The 20,695-nt window shown below is 45.0% G+C and overlaps 1 protein-coding gene across 1 annotated transcript in view; it reads right to left on the bottom strand.

Moving 5' to 3' along the window:
* The window catches only part of LOC141166337 (cysteine repeat modular protein 2-like), a 316,073-nt gene that overhangs the window by 110,192 nt on the left and 185,186 nt on the right, over positions 1-20,695 (bottom strand). Inside the window, exon 10 of the mRNA XM_073652918.1 lies at positions 17,990-18,232. Coding sequence (XP_073509019.1) covers positions 17,990-18,232 — 243 coding nt within the window. The remainder of the gene's footprint in view (positions 1-17,989; positions 18,233-20,695) is intronic.

Genomic DNA, 20,695 nt, shown 5'->3' with positions numbered 1-20,695 from the left:
CACACACAAGGGTCTTAACCTGACGGTTGAATGTCTGTATAACGTTTTGAATCTCTTCTACTTTCTAGTTGAGTCATTCACATAACTAAGTAAAATATTTACGGTGAGTGAACTAGTGCGGGAGTCTGTTTTCTCGCCCGTGACTTTGCTGTATCCTGAGGAACACACCCCAGTACATGACTTACACGGGGGTGCCATATTGTCCACATTAGGGTGCCAACCTCCATGGGCAGGGACAATTCAGGGCATTTAGGGGCAGATAGGCCCAGCGCTGCCTGATTTGATTACCTGTAATTGCTCCCTGTTTTTAGTTTGTTCTGTTTTTTTTTTTAGTTTATCTTTGCTTTTGCTTTTTGAGTGCTATATACACTGCTCAAAAAAATAAAGGGAACACTTAAACAACAGAATATAACTCCAAGTAAATCAAACTTCTGTGAAATCAAACTGTCCACTTAGGAAGCAACACTGATTGACAAACAATTTCACATGCTGTTGTGCAAATGGAATAGACAATAGATGGAAATTATTGGCAATTATCAAAACACACTCAATAAAGGAGTGTTTCTGCAGTTGAGCACCACGGACCACATCTCAGTACCAATGCTTTCTGGCTGATGTTTTGGCCACTTTTGAATGTTGGTTGTGCTTTCACACTCGTGGTAGCATGAGACGGACTCTACAACCCACAGAAGTTGCTCAGGTAGTGCAGCTCATCCAGGACGGCACATCAATGCGAGCTGTGGCAAGAAGGTTTGCTGTGTCTGTCAGCGTAGTGTCCAGAGGCTGGAGGCGCTACCAGGAGACAGGCCAGTACACCCGGAGACATGGAGGGGGCCGTAGGAGGGCAACAACCCAGCAGCAGGACCGCTACCTCCGCCTTTGTCCAAGGAGGAACACTGCCAGAGCCCTGCAAAATGACCTCCAGCAGGCCACAAATGTGCATGTGTCTGCACAAACGGTTAGAAACCGACTCCATGAAGGTGGTATGAGGACCCGACGTCCACAAATGTGGGTTGTGCTCACAGCCCAACACCGTACAGGATGCTTGGCATTTGCCACAGACCACCAGGATTGGCAAAGTCGCCACGGCCACCCTGTACTCTTCACAGATGAAAGCAGGTTCACACTGAGCACATGTGACAGACATGACAGAGTCTGGAGACGCCGTGGAGAGCGATCTGCTGCCTGCAACATCCTTCAGCATAACCGGTTTGGCAGTGGGTCAGTAATGGTGTGGGGTGGCATTTCTTTGGAGGTCCGCACAGCCCGCCATGTGCTCGCCAGAGGTAGCCTAACTGCCATTAGGTGCCGAGATGAGATCCTCAGACCCCTTGTGAGACCATATGCTGTTGCGGTTGGCCCTGGGTTCCTCCTAATGCAGGACAATGCCAGACTTCATGTGGCTGGAGTGTGTCAGCAGTTCCTGCAAGATGAAGGCATTGAAGCTATGGACTGGCCCGCCCATTCCCCAGACCTGAATCAGATTGAGCACATCTGGGACATCATGTCTTGCTCCGTCCACCAACGTCACGTTGCACCACAGACTGTCCAGGAGTTGGCGGATGCTTTAGTCCAGGTCTGGGAGGATTCGCAACCTCATCAGGAGCATGCCCAGGCATTGTAGGGAGGTCATACAGGCACGTGGAGGCCACACACAATACTGAGCCTCATTTTGACTTGTTTTAAGGACATTACATCAAAGTTGGATCAGCCTGTAGTGTGTTTTTCCACTTTAATTTTGGGGGTGACTCCAAATCCAGGACTCCATTGGTTAATAAATTTGATTTCCATTGATGATTTTTGTGTGATTTTGTTGTCAGCACATTCAACTTTGTACAGAACAAAGTATTCAATGAGGATATGTCATTCATTCAGATCTAGGATGTGTTATTTGAGTGTTCCCTTTATTTTTTGAGCAGTGTATTTTAATGCATATCTTACAAAAATACTTTTAGGAGTTTTTCTACTTGGTCTGTTTATTAGATTTGCGCCCCCTGCTCCTGGTCTGGCCACTCCATGACCTCACTGTGCTTCTTTTTGAGCCACTCCTTGTTGCCTTGACTGTATGTTTTGGGTCATTGTGTTGCTGGAAGACCCAGCCACGACTCATCTTCAATTGTCTGAGGGAAAGGGGTTGTTGTCCAAAATATCGCGATACATGACCCCATCCATCTTCCCTTCAGTACGGTGCAGTCGTCATGTCGCCTTTGCAGAAAAGCACCCCCAAAGTATAATGTTTCCCCACCATGCTGTGCCTTCTTGAGCAGGGGGACCTTGTGGGCACTGTAGGATTTTAAACCTTTAAGGCATAATGTGTTACCAATGGTTTTCTTGGTGACTGTAGTCCCAGCTGCCTTGAGATCATTAACAAGTTCCCCCGTTGTAGTTTTAGGCTGATCTCTCACCTTCCTCATGATCAAGGATACCCCACGAGGTGAGATTTTGCATGGTGCCCCAGATCGATGTCGATTGACAGTAATTTTGTATTTCTTCCATTTTCTTACTATTGCACCAACAGTTGTCTCCTTCTAACCCAGCGTCTAACTTATGATTTTGTAGCCCATTCCAGCTTTGTGCAGGTTTATGATCTTGTCCCTGACATCCTAAGAAAGCTCTTTGGTCTTGCCCATGTTGAAGAGGTTAGAGTCTGCCTGATTAATTGAGTCTGTGGACAGGAGTCTTTTATACAGGTGACTACATAAGACAGCTGTCTTTAGTGCAGGTTACGAGTTGATTAGGAGCATCTAACTGGTCTGTAGGAGCCAGAACTCATAATGACTTGTAGGGGATCAAATACTTATTTCTCACTGAAAAATGCATATAAATTTATCTAATTTATACAATGTGATTTTCTTGAATTTTTTTGGATATTCTCTCTCTCAATGTTAAAATTAACCTACCCTTAAAATTATAGACTGTTCATGTCTTTGGCAGTGGGCAAACTTACAAAAACAGCAAGGGATCAAATACTTATTTCCCCCACTGTATATGTTAATCAAGTGACCTATCACATGATCTCTCAAAGGGGTCATGTCACGTGTCACATGATACATCAGGTGCTGGGGAGGCCCACGTCCTCTAAACTGCCCTGGCTATTTTTAATCCGCCCCTGTATATTGTAAGGCAGTGGTGTTTCCGCCAGTGAATTTAGTGAGACAGTGACCCAGGCTAGTTAAATCAAACGTCCTTTATTGTCAAATACTGCACACATGACTTGTACCCCCTGTAAGGTTCCAGGAGAGGTGTCTTACCAGGACAGGGACCCAACAATGAGGTACACCTTGATGATGGCTCTTGGGCTCACATTTATTGGCCAATTTATACACTAAATACCTTCTTTTTACTGTAATTTTCCATAGCAATATTGGAGTTCCATTTTTTCCAATATTCCAAATTTGCATAATGTAGTGATTACCTACTTTCTATGGCAGTAATGCTGTTCCAATTTTCTAAATTTATTATTCTTAGTATTTCAGAGTGCAGCTATATTTTCTCTTAGAATTATTGTCTTAGCTGGCACCTGTACACACTAGTTTGGATGTGCTGGTCAGTTTTTTTGTTTGTAGTGAATTTAGTAAGACAGTTGTAGGGGTCTAACTCACTTGGGTGTGACAGGAGAAAGACAGGAGGATTGTTCCTTTAAAAGTTTATGTGGGTTTATTACATCATAAACCCAGCAGCCAAACAGCAAAGCAAACAGCCTTTAGATCAGGCAAACAAAGTAAAATGTCCTTAGCAGGTCTCTGCTCAGCCAGGCCTGTGTGGCAGTGGTTTGTACCCTTTATAGACATAGCAAATTATTAATTGTCTTATTGCGGTGTTTATTGGGCTGTATAGCCCATTTCTATTGTGTATATTTATGTTATGGCTATTGATCTGTATATTATAATGTGTATTTACATAATGATATATATATACAGTACAGACCAAAAGTTTGGACACACCTTCTCATTTAAAGATTTTTCTGTATTTTCATGACTATGAAAATTGTACATTCACAGGCATCAAAACTATGAATTAACACATGTGGAATTATATACTTAACAAAAAAGTGTGAACCAACTGAAAATATGTCTTATATTCTAGGTTCTTCAAAGTAGCCACCTTTTGCTTTGATGACTGCTTTGCACACTCTTGGCATTCTCTTGATGAGCTTCAAGAGGTAGTCACCTGAAATGGTCTTCCAACAATCTTGAAGGAGTTCCCAGAGATGCTTAGCACTGGTTAGCCCTTTTGCCTTCACTCTGCGGTCCAGCTCACCCCAAACCATCTCGATTGGGTTCACGTCTGGTGACTGTGGAGGCCAGGTCATCTGGCGTAGCACCCCATCACTCTCCTTCTTGGTCAAATAGCCCTTACACAGCCTGGAGGTGTGTTTGGGGTCATTGTCCTGTTGAAAAATAAATGATGGTCCAGCTAAACGCAAACCGGATGGAATAGCATGCCGCTGTAAGATGCTGTGGTAGCCATGCTGGTTCAGTATGCCTTCAATTTTGAATAAATCCCCAACAGTATCACCAGCAAAGCACCCCCACACCATCACACCTCCTCCTCCATGCTTCACGGTGGGAACCAGGCATGTAGAGTCCATCTGTTCACCTTTTCTGCGTCGCACAAAGACATGGTGGTTGGAACCAAAGATCTCAAATTTGGACTCATCAGACCAAAGCACAGATTTCCACTGGTCTAATGTCCATTCCTTGTGTTCTTTAGCCCAAACAAGTCTCTTCTGCTTGTTGCCTGTAGTTAGCAGTGGTTTCCTAGCAGCTATTTTACCATGAAGGCCTGCTGCTCAAAGTCTCCTCTTAACAGTTATTGTAGAGATGTGTCTGCTGCTAGAACTCTGTGTGGCATTGACCTGGTCTGAGCTGCTGTTAACCTGCGATTTCTGAGGCTGGTGACTCGGATAAACTTATCCTCAGAAGCAGAGGTGACTCTTGGTCTTCCTTTCCTGGGGTGGTCCTCATGTGAGCCAGTTTCTTTGTAGCGCTTGATGGTTTTTGCAACTGCACTTGGGGACACTTTCAAAGTTTTCCCAATTTTTCGCACTGATTCACCTTCATTTCTTAAAGTAATGATGGCCACTCATTTTCTTTACTTAGCTGCTTTTTTCTTGCCATAATACAAATTCTAACAGTCTATTCAGTAGGACTATCAGCTCTGTATCCACCAGACTTCTGCACAACACAACTGATGCTCCCAACCCCATTTATAAGGCAAGAAATCCCACTTATTAAACCTGACAGGGCACACCTGTGAAGTGAAAACCATTTCCGGTGACTACCTCTTGAAGCTCATCAAGAGAATGCCAAGAGTGTTCAAAGCAGTCATCAAAGCAAAAGATGGCTACTTTGAAGAACCTAGAATATAAGACATATTTTCAGTTGTTTCACACTTTTTTGCTAAGTATGTAATTCCACATGTGTTAATTCATAGTTTTGATGCCTTCAGTGTGAATGTACAATTTTCATAGTCATGAAAATACAGAAAAATCTTTAAATGAGAAAGGTGTCCAAACTTTTGGTCTGTACTGTATATACTTACCTGTATGTCATAATTCTATCTGCATACCACACTGCATACCCATTGTTTTTAATTGGTATTTTTAGGGGCAATATTTTTTTATTGTCTTTGCTTGCTGTGTTTAATAAAGAATTATAGATAATTGATTACTATATGACGGTCATATTATGACTTTTTCTTGATATACTTGTAGTGAGCTGGCATAATTGAGATAGAGCCTGTGACAGAAATGATAACGCAGGATGGTGTTGCCACCTTGTGGCCAGAGGTTGCACCTGCGCAGGATGTGATGACAGAGAAAAAGACTGAGTCTCCTGTGTCCCTCCCTGGAGAGTCACGTGAGCAAAGTGAAAGAAAAAAAGCGCGCGAAGAGTCTGAGGTGGTCTGTGAAAAGAACCAGGACGGTGTGCAGGTCCTCGTGTGTGCCGTAGAGGATACTCTCAATGTGGTTTCTGTTATCTGACACCTTATCCTCAGAGTTTTCCCCAGCTTCCGCACTGCTGAAGGATTCAGCTGTTACACTCCCCGCTACTGGAGTGTGAACCACATAAGGGAATCTACAAGAGCTACTACCCGAATCAGAGAGACTGTAAGCGGGACCTCTGGCGAGACAGACAGGCCTGCGACGGGGGACACATCCTTCTGGAGTAAAGGACTGGTAACGTGTGAGTAGGGACAGTGAGGGTCAGCTTATAAGTGCACGTTATTGCTGTGAACATTTACGGTTGTCATTTATTGTGTTCTGCTGTGTTAAAAATGTATACAAGCAAATATACGGTTATCAAGGTAGAGTCTGTGTGTGGGGATGTTGCTGGTCCAGATCATGGATATCAATGCGCGGCCTTGCCCGCGGTCACTTCATCTGGCGTAGTCGGCAGGATCTGTGACCAGCAAGATTCCCACCCAGGCCACGTGTACAGTCAGAAAGCCCCGCCGGTGTCTATTGTGAATCAGGTCAGGAAATTTGGCGGACGAAACTACCCTGTACCAGAGTGGGCGGAACAAGTCCGGATACTGGGAGAAATGTATAATATTGACCCTAAGACCTTGGCAGAAATGGCGGTACTGACGCTAGAGGGGGAGGCATGGACGACAGTCAGACTGGAGACGGTCAGGGGCCAGCGTACAGTGGATGATTTGGTGCGGGTGCTGGAGAACACCTATGGGCCGACCACATACCCGGGAACACTGCGACACTTGTTCTTTAGACGGACGCAGCTTGAATGGGAGGATATTCCCCAATATGCGAACGCCCTTCAGGTACTCCTTGAACAAGCCTGTGGAAAAGGGGAACAACTAGCTGATATGGCTCCTCGTGACCTGGTACTGAGAGACCAATTTGTAATAGGACTGAGAGACCAGTATCTTAACCGCACGTTACAGGACTTGATCCGGATGATGCCGACTCTTACTTTTGCTGAAGTCAAACAGGAAGCCATAGAACGTTCAAGGAGACCCGTCATGGATGTGGGGATTCAAGGTGCTGCGTGCAGATCCATATCTGACATTAAAAATCCGAACAGTGACACGGAAGACCTGAAACAGATGGTAGCAGACTTACAGAAACAGATATTACAGTTAACATTAGACCGACAGGGAGACCAGCGAAGACAGCCTAGCCGTCCCGTGGGACAGTGTTGGTCATGCGGTGATCCTCGCCATAGGGCAAATCGTTGTCCTCAACACTTCCCTCCGCAAAAACCTCCGTCGCACCAACGAACAAACCCTCAGTCACCCCAGCGAAGGGAATTTCGATCAGACCAGCGAATGGAACCCCAGCCATATCCACAAGCAGAGCTACCACGCCGGGCCTCACCACAATGGCCGCCGTTAAACTAGACACCCCTGCAGCTGAGGCTCGCGCTGCAGGGGAGGCCAAAGAGAGGGGTGTGGAAAAACAGAGCCGACGGCGGAGTGCTCTTGCCTCGAGTAGCCCGACACTTGAAGTTGTCCTGGAAGGAATTGCCGTACAGGGACTGATGGACACTGGGTCACAAGTGACCACGATCTCTGAACAGTTTTACGAAAATTACCTCAAACCAAGAACTGCTTATGACCCAGACACCACCATTAAGATTATTGCGGCTAATAATCTACCCATTCCAGTGACCGGAGTTGCTTGGATGGACACAAAGGCCTGCGGACAGGACTTAGGGAAATGAGGGATCGTCATCGTCAAGGAGGGTTTCGGCTCCGAGACCCCAGTGATAGTTGGAATGAACATCTTGAAAGACCTGGATCTTATGCTGTTGACAAGAAAAGGACCCAAATACTGGCAGAAAGTCACCGAACATAAGCCGACTCGTCTGGCGTTCCAGCGCGCAATCCGGACCGTTGGACTTCAACAGATGGCAGAGGAACAACTACCCCTAGCCGCCATTACGGTGCCACGCCGTACCCGGATTACTTTGCCCGCTGAAAAAGAGACAGTCATTTCCTTACCCCTTAACACCCACCGACAACTTGAGGGGGTTGAAGTGTTGATCGAGCCGAGGACCCCAAGTGGGGGTAAGCTAAACCCACTAGTTGCTCGCACTCTGGCCGTCGTGAGGAACGGGAGAGTCCCTGTCAGGCTAAACAACACCGCAGATGACACTGAAAACTACGGGAAAAAGTACAGCTAGACACGTCTCAATACGCCAAACAAGAAGTGTCTCAAGTGGAGGAACTCCTACAGGAACACCAAGACTCCTTTGCAAAGCATGACACAGACTTTGGGTGTACCACCAGTATCCAGCACGAGATACCCACGGGCAATACCCCCCCTATCCGCGAGAGGTACCGGCAGATACCACCTCAACAATACCAGGAGGTGAAAAGGCTATTGGAATCCATGCTACACGCCGGAGTGGTACGTGAAAGCCAGAGCCCGTGGGCTGCACCCGTGGTGATAGTCAAAAAGAAAGATGGTTCCCTGAGATTTTGCGTAGACTACTGTAGGCTGAACGCTTGCACTATCCGGGACTCATATCCACTTCCCCGGATCGAAGAGTCACTGACCGCCCTGAAGAAGGCCAAATATTTTTCGTCCCTAGACCTGGCCAGTGGATATTGGCAGGTTCCAATGAGTGAGAAGGACAGGGAAAAGACCGCCTTCATCCTTCCCATGGGCCTGTATGAGTTCGACCGGATGCTGTTCGGTTTGAATAATGCACCAGGGACCTTTCAGAGACTGATGGAATGCTGTCTGGGAGACTTCAACTTTGAGTTTACGCTGATATACCTTGACGACATCGTGGTATACTCCGCCACCTTTGAGGATCATCTTCACAAGCTTGGCCAAGTGTTCCAGCGCTTGAGGGGACACGGCTTGAAGTTGAAGCCCAGCAAGTGCCGTCTGTTCCAGCAGGAAATCGACTACTTGGGTCACTGGATGTCGGCCGAAGGTGTCCAGCCCTCTCCGGAGAAGATAGCAGCCGTTCAAGAGTGGCCGCAGCCAACTACCGTCAAAGAAGTCCGCGCTTTTCTGGGGCTGGCAGGCTACTACCGTCGGTTTGTCAAGGACTTTGCTCGGCTTGCTGAACCACTGCATGAGGTTCTCCGAGGGACCGCGAACAGTCCCAGAGGAAAACGCATCAGTTGGGGGCCTGACCAAGAAAAATCCTTTCAGGCACTTAAGGCTGCTCTAACATCACCCCCTGTTCTGGCGTATGCAGATTACACATTACCATTCCAGTTGCACACCGACACCAGCCTTCAAGGTCTAGGGGCGGTCCTCTCTCAAGTTCAAGATAATAAAGAACGCGTAATAGCCTATGCCAGTAGGTCTCTCCGTGACACCGAAAAGAATCCCGTCAACTACAGCTCCTTCCGCTTGGAACTCTTGGCTCTGACTTGGGCTATGACGGAGAAATTTGCTGGCTATCTGACAGGAGCGGAGGTGCTGGTCATGATGGACAACAATCCTCTCGTCCACCTAGAGAATGCCAAACTAGGGGCAATGGAACAGCGCTGGATGGCCAGGCTCTCTAGATTCCAGTACAAAATTAAATACAGAGCGGGGAAAGAGAATCAGAATGCTGACAGCCTGTCTAGAGTGACATCATCCCCGCCGGTGGGGGACCGGGATGAAGAGTTGGAGGAAGATGAGATGCCTGACTTTGCCCGGCTCGCAAAGCAAATAGAAGATAGCCGCCAGTATGCTGTAAGAGGGATTGAAGCCATAGTGGGATCTCCCCTGTCCCAGCAAGAATGGGCCAAGCGTCAAGATCGAGATCCCGAGCACGTCTTACTGAAACGGTATGTGAATAAACAAGAGAAACAGCCCTCCGAAGTGAGAGCCCGACTATCGACCGGAGCCTTGACTCTGCTTGCTCAATGGGATCGGCTGATCGTGAAAGATGGAGTCCTGTATCGCAGGGCCCTTTTATCCCATATGCTGGAGGAGTGTTTGCAGATTGTCGTCCCGGTGCAGTTGGTCCATGAGATGGTGGGCGAAGCTCACAGGAGGAACGGCCACTTTGGCATAGACAAGACCCTCCGGTGGACCCAACAGTTCATTTTTTGTCCGGGGCTCCGTAAGCTGGTTGAAAACGTCTGTCAAGAATGCCGTACCTGTGAATTCCACAAGTCCGCTGAGCAGCGTGCACCCGTCCAGACTATTAGGACGTCGAGGCCCCTCGAGCTGTTGATGGTGGACTATCTGTTGATCGGAACAGCGAATAGTGGCTACCAGTACTGTCTGGTGATGGTGGACCACTTCACGAAATTCGCCGTCGCTGTTGCTACCAAGGATCAGACTGCCGAATCAGCTGCACAGGCCATCTGTCAACAGTTCGTTCGGGTCTACGGATGTCCGGAGCGGCTGCACTCTGATCAGGGGGCTTGTTTCGAAGGGCGAGTCATTGAGGAACTCCAACGGATGTATGGAATCAAGAAGTCCAGGACCACCCCTTACCATCCACAAGGGAATGGCGCGTGTGAACGCTTTAACCGGACCCTCTTACAACTGATCTGGACACTGGCTGAAGATAAAAAGCCCGACTGGCCTCGATTCCTCCCAGAACTGCTGTGGGCCTATAATAATCAGGTCCATTCCGTCACCGGATACACCCCATACACCCTTCTCTTTGGCCGTCCAGGCAAAGACATCCATGAGTTGCAACTGTCTAACTCCGAAGAGGATACCTGTGGTACCTATCCTTCCTGGCTACAAACACACCGCCAGAGAATGGAGACTGTCTACCGGCTAGTAGGCCGACAAATCCAGGATCAAGTGCACGCTGACCCACTTCCGGTACAAGAGGACTCACTGAATGTAGGTCAACTGGTCCTAGTCCGTATAAAGAAACCGCAAGGGAAACTCCGGCCCAAGTGGGAGACCGAAGTCTATCGAGTAATTGGACACCTGTACCCCGGTGGCCCCGTCTATCGAGTGCAGGGCGAAGACAGCGGCTGCATCCGTACTTTGCACCGTAATATGTTGCGCCCCTGTCGCTCCCAGCCTGACTCCCCTACTGTGATACCTAGAGAGATGGATATCACTAATACTGTCGGAGACACTGACCCCGGGGATGTAGAGATTGAATGCATGCCTACCCCTGTCCGTCTGACTGACGCACTTGAACCGATTACCTCCTCTACTGACATGTCGACTGGGAAAGAGAGTGGGGTGACTGATCAGAGAGAGGGGATCCAACCCGTTAAGCGGACAACGAGGACCACTGCAGGGGTACCTCCAGGACAGTCCTACAGAGACCAATATGTGTGGCCCTCTTCCCAGCCGCCCCCTGTAACATCCACAGCCATCGCCGCCCTGGAGCCGGTCGTTGGCAGGGACTGCCAACCTTTGAGCGGGGGGGCGTGTAGTGAGCTGGCAGGCTCTGGCTGTTCTGTGATAATTGAGATAGAGCCTGTGACAGAAATGATAACGCAGGATGGTGTTGCCACCTTGTGGCCAGAGGTTGCACCTGCGCAGGATGTGATGACAGAGAAAAAGACTGAGTCTCCTGTGTCCCTCCCTGGAGAGTCACGTGAGCAAAGTGAAAGAAAAAAAGAGCGCGAAGAGTCTGAGGTGGTCTGTGAAAAGAACCAGGACGGTGTGCAGGTCCTCGTGTGTGCCGTAGAGGATACTCTCAACGTGGTTTCTGTTATCTGACACCTTATCCTCAGAGTTTTCCCCAGCTGTTACACTCCCCGCTACTGGAGTGTGAACCACATAAGGGAATCTAAAAGAGCTACTACCCGAATCAGAGAGACTGTAAGCGGGACCTCTGGCGAGAGACCGAAGTATTCCTTCCTTTCAGCGAAGTCTGCTGTTCCTGTTTTCTTCGGCAGGGACACCTTCCTACAAAGACAGACAGGCCTGCGATGGGGGACACATCCTTCTGGAGTAAAGGACTGGTAACGTGTGAGTAGGGACAGTGAGGGTCAGCTTATAAGTACACGTTATTGCTGTGAACATTTACGGTTGTCATTATTGTGTTCTGCTGTGTTAAAAATGTATACAAGTAAAGATACGGTTATCAAGGTAGAGTCTGTGTGTGGGGATCTTGCTGATCCAGATCATGGATATCAATGCGTGGCCTTGCCCGCGGTCACTTCATACTGAAAAGGTTTTTATAAGGAATCTGTATATCCTTATAGTGCTAATTAATCCTGTGTGGCACACAGGCTGGGGTAGTGTCCAGTATCCTGACTCGGTCTGGAGAAAAACATACACATGAGGCCTTCTCCCTCCAAACACACAGACCATGTGCCAAACAACAGCCTCCATTTTATAGGCTCTTAACCACACCCAGAGGTGAGGTATGTGGGTAGGTAGACCTGCCCATCTCTCTAAATTACCCATAACCCGGTCCCAGGTGCACCAAACGATCCTCTTAGTGCTTACATGCACTACAGAAAAACTCCGGGTTACATCACAGAGGCCAGCCATATCTGTGACATATACCTCCCATCGACTATGCGACCATTAGCCACCTTACACAGTGATCCAGGCGAGTTATATCAAACGTCCTTTATTGTCCAAATACTGCACACATGAACTTGCTCACCTCCGGATCGCAGCCGGGAAAAGCTATATAAAGTCCATTGCCGCTGGCACTAGCACCTATTGTACATAAGGTTCTCGAGTGCTATCGTGGTTGCCCACATCGCTAGCTCTGGCCTGTGTTAGGCTCACACAGCCGGGCATATGTCCACAGCACCTTCAGCTCTGCTACATGTGAATCCAAACACAATACTGACACACCCAAACCTTAACTGCAGGTTTAAATTAAAACATTGGCCATGGGCCTACTTGTTAGACCCAGACTGGAGGGAAAAATCCGTCCCACTACCAACCTACAGATCTCTCCAAAAATAAAAGCCCAAGACAGGTTTTCTTAAACTGACTTGGTCAAATAACCACTGACCTGCCTCCTATTTTACCTAGACCCACACTACTAGATGCATTATGTAAAATAGGAGGCAGGTTAGTGAGCTGTCATAAGAGCATACAGATGAATATGTAAGCAGAGCACAAGATAGAGCTCCCACCACAGGCCGCCCCGGAGAACGGGCATATCATTATCTCCAAACTGAAAGTAAACATTACACAAGAACCACAGGAAAGATTTCATCAACCAAGGTATCATATTAATCAGTGTAATGTTACCCACCTGACAGTGTATGTAGTTTACTGAGCACAATCCTGCTGACAGGTGCGCTTTAATGGCCAGTGTGAATATTCTCCTATATATTGCATACATACCAACTTATACTCCTGCTCATTTTTCTCGTTTTTTCTTTCTTCTTCTAAGTACAAACAAGGGCGTGGCCTCTTTTTCTTTTTGCTGGGCTTTAAATTTATATAGTTATCCAATGACTGGGTGTCCACAGTCGGGCCTCGGTCCTGCTCTGCCCTTATTCATGTTGAGGTCATATTTGACACATGGTAAGGTTTTAATATTAGAGACAGTATGGGACCATCTTGATTTGGGTACACCTTGATGCGGTGGGATGGATTTTATGCTTTTTTTTATCAAAAACAGTGTTTACCAAGTGCTCTATGTTATTTATATATTCTGTCATTTCTATTTAAAAGACAATTCTCATCAGCTGTTTAAACAAAGTGGATGTCATTTCATGAAAACCCATTCCCACTGTGCTTTTACGATGCTGTTGGACTGTGTGTTTTTTGGTGAGCTTTCTTTCCTTATAGGCTTTATTTTTCGAGCCTGAAAATGACATGTAAAAAATGCAGAAACTCAGAATTTCTGCACTAAAATGCATTTTTTTAAAAAATGCAGCATCAAGTCTGCACCAAAAAATCTATCAGAAGAGGGGAAAACATAAAAAAATGCTGCAAAAATCAGAGCAGATTGCAAATTTTGATGCAGTCACCTGCAGAAAAACACACTAATTTTGCCCAAATGGGCAAAATACACGGCCTAATAGAGAGTTTGCATCACCTTCATTGTGAAGTTCAAGACAAATTGTCAGTATCCTTAAAGAGCTTGTTCGAGCTCATCAAGTTACCACCCATCAACAGTTCTCCATATAGGTGGGGGTTCCAGCCGTCAGTCCACCTGCAATCAGTAAGTTATAAACATTCCTGTGGATAGGTGTTAACTTGACAAGTTAGGACATCCTGTTTTATGTGCTATTCACTTGTATAAATGACTATCACGGCCTTTGTAAGCAGTGGCGCAACTTGAAGCTTATGGGCCCCAACGTAAAAGCTCCCAACATGGCCACCAATTACTACAAGTCTTTAATAGTATTGGTCTTTTTATATAAGCTAAAGTAACCTTTTGGGCCCCTTAGGGTCCAGGGCCCGGGTGCAGCCCCTGCACTTATTGTAGTTATGTCCCTGCTTGTAAGGTCGATCAGTGTGATTCACATGAATGCTAGGACCTTGAAAGTTTATGAAGGAAAGTTTCTTCAAGGACATATAGGAACTGCAAATTTCTGTGTTAAGACCTCATTTTCTGATTTGTGTCTGCTGAGTCATTCATAGGATGCTGCAGAGCACAATCTTGTTAATTTTATTTATTATGTTGCCAGTGCCAGCTTAGATTTGCTCCAGCACACATTTTGTTCTATTCTGAATAACATTCCTCTCCACCCATTCATGTTTTCTGTACCAAGACAACCAGACATATGGCACAGGTGCCAATAACTAGCAGAATGTGTTTCTATGCAAGTTTGTATTAGCAGCAGAGATGAGCGGATCAGGCAAAATTCTAATTTGCCTGTTCCCATCTACGGTCCTAGGAAATTCTACTGGCAGATAAGATGTTCTCTGCAAATTGTATGTCCCTTATTATGCTCTGGGGTCTCTCAATTCCCCAGAGCATAATAAACATAATAAATAAAAAATAAAGGAAATCCTTATGCACAACTTACTGTTCACATCTCTTGCCCCTGCGCTGTTCACTGTCAAAAAACAAATAATCATTATACTCACCTAACTGTCCACCTCTCCGGCCCCTCTGGTCCTCCGTCACCTATCCATTCCTCATCGTATCTTCAGATCCTTGCCCTTTGTGCTGAAATCCCAAGGCCTCTCACACTCAGCCAGAACTTCCAACTCTGACAGGGCACAATTCTGCACAAGCATGCAAAAGATCACAATATCATGATATCACGAGCGTCGTGATCTTGCGTGCAGAACCCTTTCAGGACTCATCAGAGCCAGAAGTCCTGGCTGAGTGTGAGAGACCTGAGGATTTCTGCACAAGTGGCGGGGATCAGAAGATGTGACTAGGACCGGACAAATGATGGTGAGGAGCAGAGGGGCCAGACAGATGGACAGTTAGATGAGTATCAGGAATATTTGTTTTTTAACCTTTTGATAACCCTTTACAGTTCTAAAAAATGGTGGCCAGCAGATTGATGTATCCGCATGGAAGCGAACAACAAAAACATCTGCATTTTGCTGAATCCTAATTTTGTAGAATTCAATTCCACTCAAATTTATTCGCTCATCTCTAATTAGCAGCAATGGAAAAACTGAAATCGGTCACATTTCTTCTATATGAGAAGTTTTATTATCGAATAAGATTTTGGGGCATATTTATCAATACTGTCTAATTCTTAGTGCAAACTTATACTAGACAGTCTTAAAATGAGCAAAATGTATCAAAATGGCTCATGCTGTTTGATAAATCTAATTTTTAGATTGTCTAAGTATAACTTTACACCATCTATTAGTAGGCTTAAATTGTGCCACAAATGTGTGTCACTCTTTGGGCGCATTGTGCCATGCCTCTTTCCTGACAGTTCTAACCACTTATAAAAAGTGTCTAAAACACATCATAATTATGGTGTAAATCATTAAAGACAGTTTTTAGAGTGATTTGTGGCACACTTAACTTGATAAATAAGTGCCTGCTTAGAAATTGAAGGCAAACTCTCAGAAAATGTTTTTGACTTCTGCCCTGTTACTAATGTACATCAAGTTAATAAAAGTACCGCAGCGGATGTACCACTGGTGCAACGCAGACAAGGACTCAGATGTAAAGGTGCCACTTCCACCTCCAAAGCAGCAAACAGCTTCTGTTACATATACCTAAAGATATATTATAATGAAGTATTGGACTGCAAAGGGCCCATATACATGGACAATGCACTTGGGCAATCTTCTGGCCATGTACTCTGCTGGAAGTGGCATTAAGTTTCTTATCCATTGCTTTACAACTGAATTACCGGCTCCTTTAGTTCTTTAGTTATATCAGGTAATTTTATTGTCTGGATCATACAGGATCTTATGGGTGAAGTGTAAGTCACTTTCTTTATGCATTTCAATGACACAATGTAATTCATAGAAATGACTTGTATTTGACATAGAAATGATGATGATGCCAGCCATAGGAATGCATAAAGAACATCATTTTCTGAATCATATTTTTCATTGATTTTATATCTTATTCTAGACTTTAAATCAGTCATTTTAGAACCTGCACAGAATGCATAAGTAATGTATCCTTCTTGTTTCCCTCTACTAACATAGAAAAATAGGACTGTCAACCAGTGGACATGATGGGAAAATATGTAAAAGAATGAATATGTGAAGCTCAGCTTCACCCCATTTAGGAAGATATACATAGGGCCCAATTAATTATTGCATTTGTGTCTATTATGTATGTTTTTAGTGTTTTGTGCCATTTTGGTTTGAGCCATATTTATTTTTCTAATGGTGCCTCTTATAAAGTCTATTTTTTATGTGTTCATCTGATTTTGTTTAAGCTCGCCATTGAGGGCAGAACTACTCACATCTAAAAATAATGGCGATAAAGTTATAAAATCAGAAGTGAAGATTCAGATGAACAGCAGACATGGTCAAAATACATCTCATAAGGAAGGGCAGCATGGATAGGGGTTAATATATAGTGCAAAGGCTGACAATCGTATGGTCAGTAAATTGTATCATAAGAAATACCAGAGAAGCACAATACACTTTATTGTTCATCATATTTGGTGGATCTATGACTCCATTTTCTCTGTAGGAGTTATACATGCATTAGCAGAAGTAGCGCTTTTCGGCCACTCAGTGAAGATGAAGATTCCATAGGAGTTGGTTCTGCCAACTTAGATCATTTTGACCATGGAGGAACCTCCTCACAATTTGGCACCCGAAGCAACCACTCCTGTGGCTCCCACACACTACCCCACTGATTCCAAGTATTATGTTTTTATATTGAAACCAAAAGCACTAAATATTTAACCTCATAGTCTAAAATTACCATGGAGGATCTGATCTGTCTTATTCGTCCCTGATGGAAAAATACATACAGTATTTGGTTGCTGATACAAGAACATGTTTCAAAAACAAGTCGATTTAAGCCTTTCTGGGGACAGTGATGATAATGTCTTTAAAGTGCTGTGGAAATTTATGTCGCTATATAATCGAGTAAAATAAAAATAAATAAATATTGATTTAAATAATTAAGTAAATCTCTGTCCTTTCAGAGGGCCTGGAGAAGGAGGGTTTTCTCACTGACGTTGGGCTCATTCAGAATTCAGTGATTTTTCTCGTACGCCAAAAAAACGGTCCGAGTTTCAACAGTGTTTTTTTTATCAGATTTTCATCAGTTTGGTCAGTGTCAGTTTTTATCACCGGAGTTTCATCAGTTTTTCTTGTATGAGTAAAAAAAATAATTGGGATTTCTCAAGTTTCTGCTATGAAACAGTCTGTAAAAAACAAAAAGCACACGGTTGGCATCTGAGTCCTATCTTATTTTTCCCGTCACACAGACTTGTATTGGCGAGTTTGATCAGTGACTCGGATCAAAATCGTACAGGTCTCCGTAATTTTGAGCCTACCATTCAGTTCACAAAAATACACAAAATGTGAACAGCTCCACAGACTGTAATATTTACCAGTTTCGTGTAGGAATAAATTGGATAGAACTCGTACGTACAAAATTGATGTCTGAATGAAATCTTCCAGGTAGGACTAAGACGTGGGAAGAACCATCTTGGAGTCACTGCAATCAGACTACATAAGTTGGTGTTATAGAAATAGAAAACGTTGCCGTACCTTGGCACTCACTGAGCGCATAGTTATAAAAGGTTGCCGGAGGACAGCCAGTCAGACACTTCCCCTGGTACAGCTTTGGGTTAGCAGAAGGACAGGTCTCACAATCATCGTCTGATGTCCCTGAGCATGTCTCACAGCTGATGTGACAGGAAACACATCTTCCAGCATCCAGATCCTCGTAGTAGCCATTAGGGCAGGTAGCCTTGCAGGTGCCATTGTAGAGAAGATATAAGTAACTGCATTCTTTCAGGAGAAAACAAGATAAAACACTTAGTACCTGCTAAATGTAATAGTTTATCATGCATTATTTCTGCACTTTGAGGTTTTTGAACTTTGCTGTCTGTAAGATGATTCGAAACAATATGAAATATAAGTTTTCTTTGGAATGATTTCTTATGTAGTCCCTTGTCTAAAAAATATATAATGTGCCATCCGGGCAAATTAATAATTATTTAGAAATGTTTACTGAAGATATAATCAGGGTCATAACCACAGAGAACACACAGGTAGGTTTTTTACCCAGGACCTGTAGTTTGAGGAGACCCAAATGACCCTATGCCAAATAAGAAAACACTGAGCTTATAAATGTCAAATGTTGGATGTGGAGCTCCTACTTAAAGGGACTTGAATTAACATTGTAATGTAAGAATGCCCCCATAAAAGTAACATGAGTGCCTCCATAACAGATACAACTAAGCAATAGAAAAGGAAAACGGACCAAAATAATAGAACCATATGCAACCAAATTACAATACTCAAGCAGATAATGACACTCTAAAATTTTTTAGACCAATTTAGTGCAGCTCTGATTAAAGGGAACCTGTCATGTCCTAGTTGCTATGTACACTGCCCCTATAGCGTTGTTAGTGATGCAATGTGCATCACTAATAAGCTTTTTTCATTAAAATCGGTGGTAGTATAATGATTTTATAGCATTATATACACTTTGTCCTACCTGCTCGTATTCAGTCATAGGGGTGTGATTCTCTCATTCAGTCACTGCTGGCACCACCCATATATTTGAATACTGCTCCAGGCAAGGTTGTGTCTAGATCGGAGGTGATTTTTTGTGCTCCTCACTTTAGCCTCCGATCTAGATGCTTCACTGCTGAGGACACTAGATCGGAGTTGCTGGAGTGAGGGCCTCAAAAAAATCACCTCCGATCTAGACACAACCTTGCCGGGAGCAGTTTACAAATACACGGGCGGCGCCAGCAGTGACTGAATGAGAGAATCACACCTCTATGACTGAATACAAGCAGGTAGGACAAAGTATATATAATGTTATAAAATCCTTATAATACCACCGATTTTAATGAAAAAAGCTTATTAGTGATGCACTCTGCATCACTAATAAAGCAATGGGGGCAGTGTAGATAGCAACTAGGATGTGACAGGTTCCCTTTAAGTATTAGAGATTTGATAAAACCTCCATAAGATTTAATAAGAACAGTGAACAACGAACGTCTGCCTTGAGAAGTGCTGGTACGACTTTCTGTGTCATTTTAATTGACTCTTGCATACTAGATGGTGGCCCAATTCTAACGTATCGGGTATTCTAGAATATGTATGCGGCTGACCGGGCGCAATCAGCAGAGCGTTGTTTAAATTTGGCGCCAAAATCGCTGATTGGTCGCGACCGGCGAGCGCGACCAATCAGCAAAGCGGTGTTTAAATTTGGCGGCAATATCGCTGATTGGTCGCAGCCGCCAAATATATCATATACAGTGGCAACCAAAAGTTTTGCATTTTTTTTAAAGTGTGATTACTTGCTGCGCTGGGCTGACTGCAAAACTGACAGCGAGGCTACCGAGTGTGCAGAGGCTGATTGAGCGTCCCAGAGGAGGCATAAGTACAGAGGGGCAGATAAGTACATAGTTAAACGCAATATCATAGCTTACACAACCATAGTTTGGTGTTTTCCTTACTAACCTTCTATTAGTTTTTCTGATTTGACCTGATTGTTTATCCCCATTTAATATGTGCTCCATGGACAATGTTACCAGGTGTGCGTCTTGTGGGATCTATGCATGCCTTGAACAGCCATTTGAGGGTGAATATGTCAGCGATGTCAGCGAATTACATGTTTGGAATCCCAGATACTGGATCTTAATGTGCAGCTAGCAACACTCAGGAGCATTGCAAACCTGGAGAGGAGTTTAGAGTTCACTGAGCTTGTGCTGGCTGGGGCCAGTGATATGGAGGAGGGTGGAGGTGGGAAAGATCAGGACCCAGATGTAGGTAGCTGGGTAACAGTTAGAAGAAGGGGTAGAGGGAAAAGTGCCAGGGAGTCCAGTGCTGATCTGGCACAACCTAGTAAATATGCCTGCTTGGCTGATATTAGGAATGCTAGCCCAGGGCTGGGATTACTGCTGCAGAAGGTTACTCCTAGTAACCAGGAAGACGACTGCTGAAGGAAGCACGGAAATAGGAGTGCAGCAAAGGCCAGACAGATGTTGGTGGTAGGGGACTCTATAATTAGGCGGACAGACAGGGTCATCTGCCGCCGAGACCGTGAATGCCAAACAGTGTGTTGTCTGTCGGGAGCTTGGGTTCGACATATTGTGGATCCAATAGACAGATTGCTGGGTGGGGCTGGGGAGAGCCCAGCGGTCATGGTACACATTGGTACCAATGACAAAGTTAGAGGGAGGTGGAAGGTCTTTAAAAATGATTTCAGAAATACTGTTGGTGCCACGAGCGTCA

The sequence above is a fragment of the Phyllobates terribilis genome, unplaced genomic scaffold (assembly GCF_046119375.1).
Source record: "Phyllobates terribilis strain yellow unplaced genomic scaffold, ASM4611937v1 Scaffold_11__3_contigs__length_659146591, whole genome shotgun sequence".
In the NCBI taxonomy this organism is placed as follows: domain Eukaryota; kingdom Metazoa; phylum Chordata; class Amphibia; order Anura; family Dendrobatidae; genus Phyllobates; species Phyllobates terribilis.
This window is presented reverse-complemented; position numbering and strand designations above follow the sequence as displayed.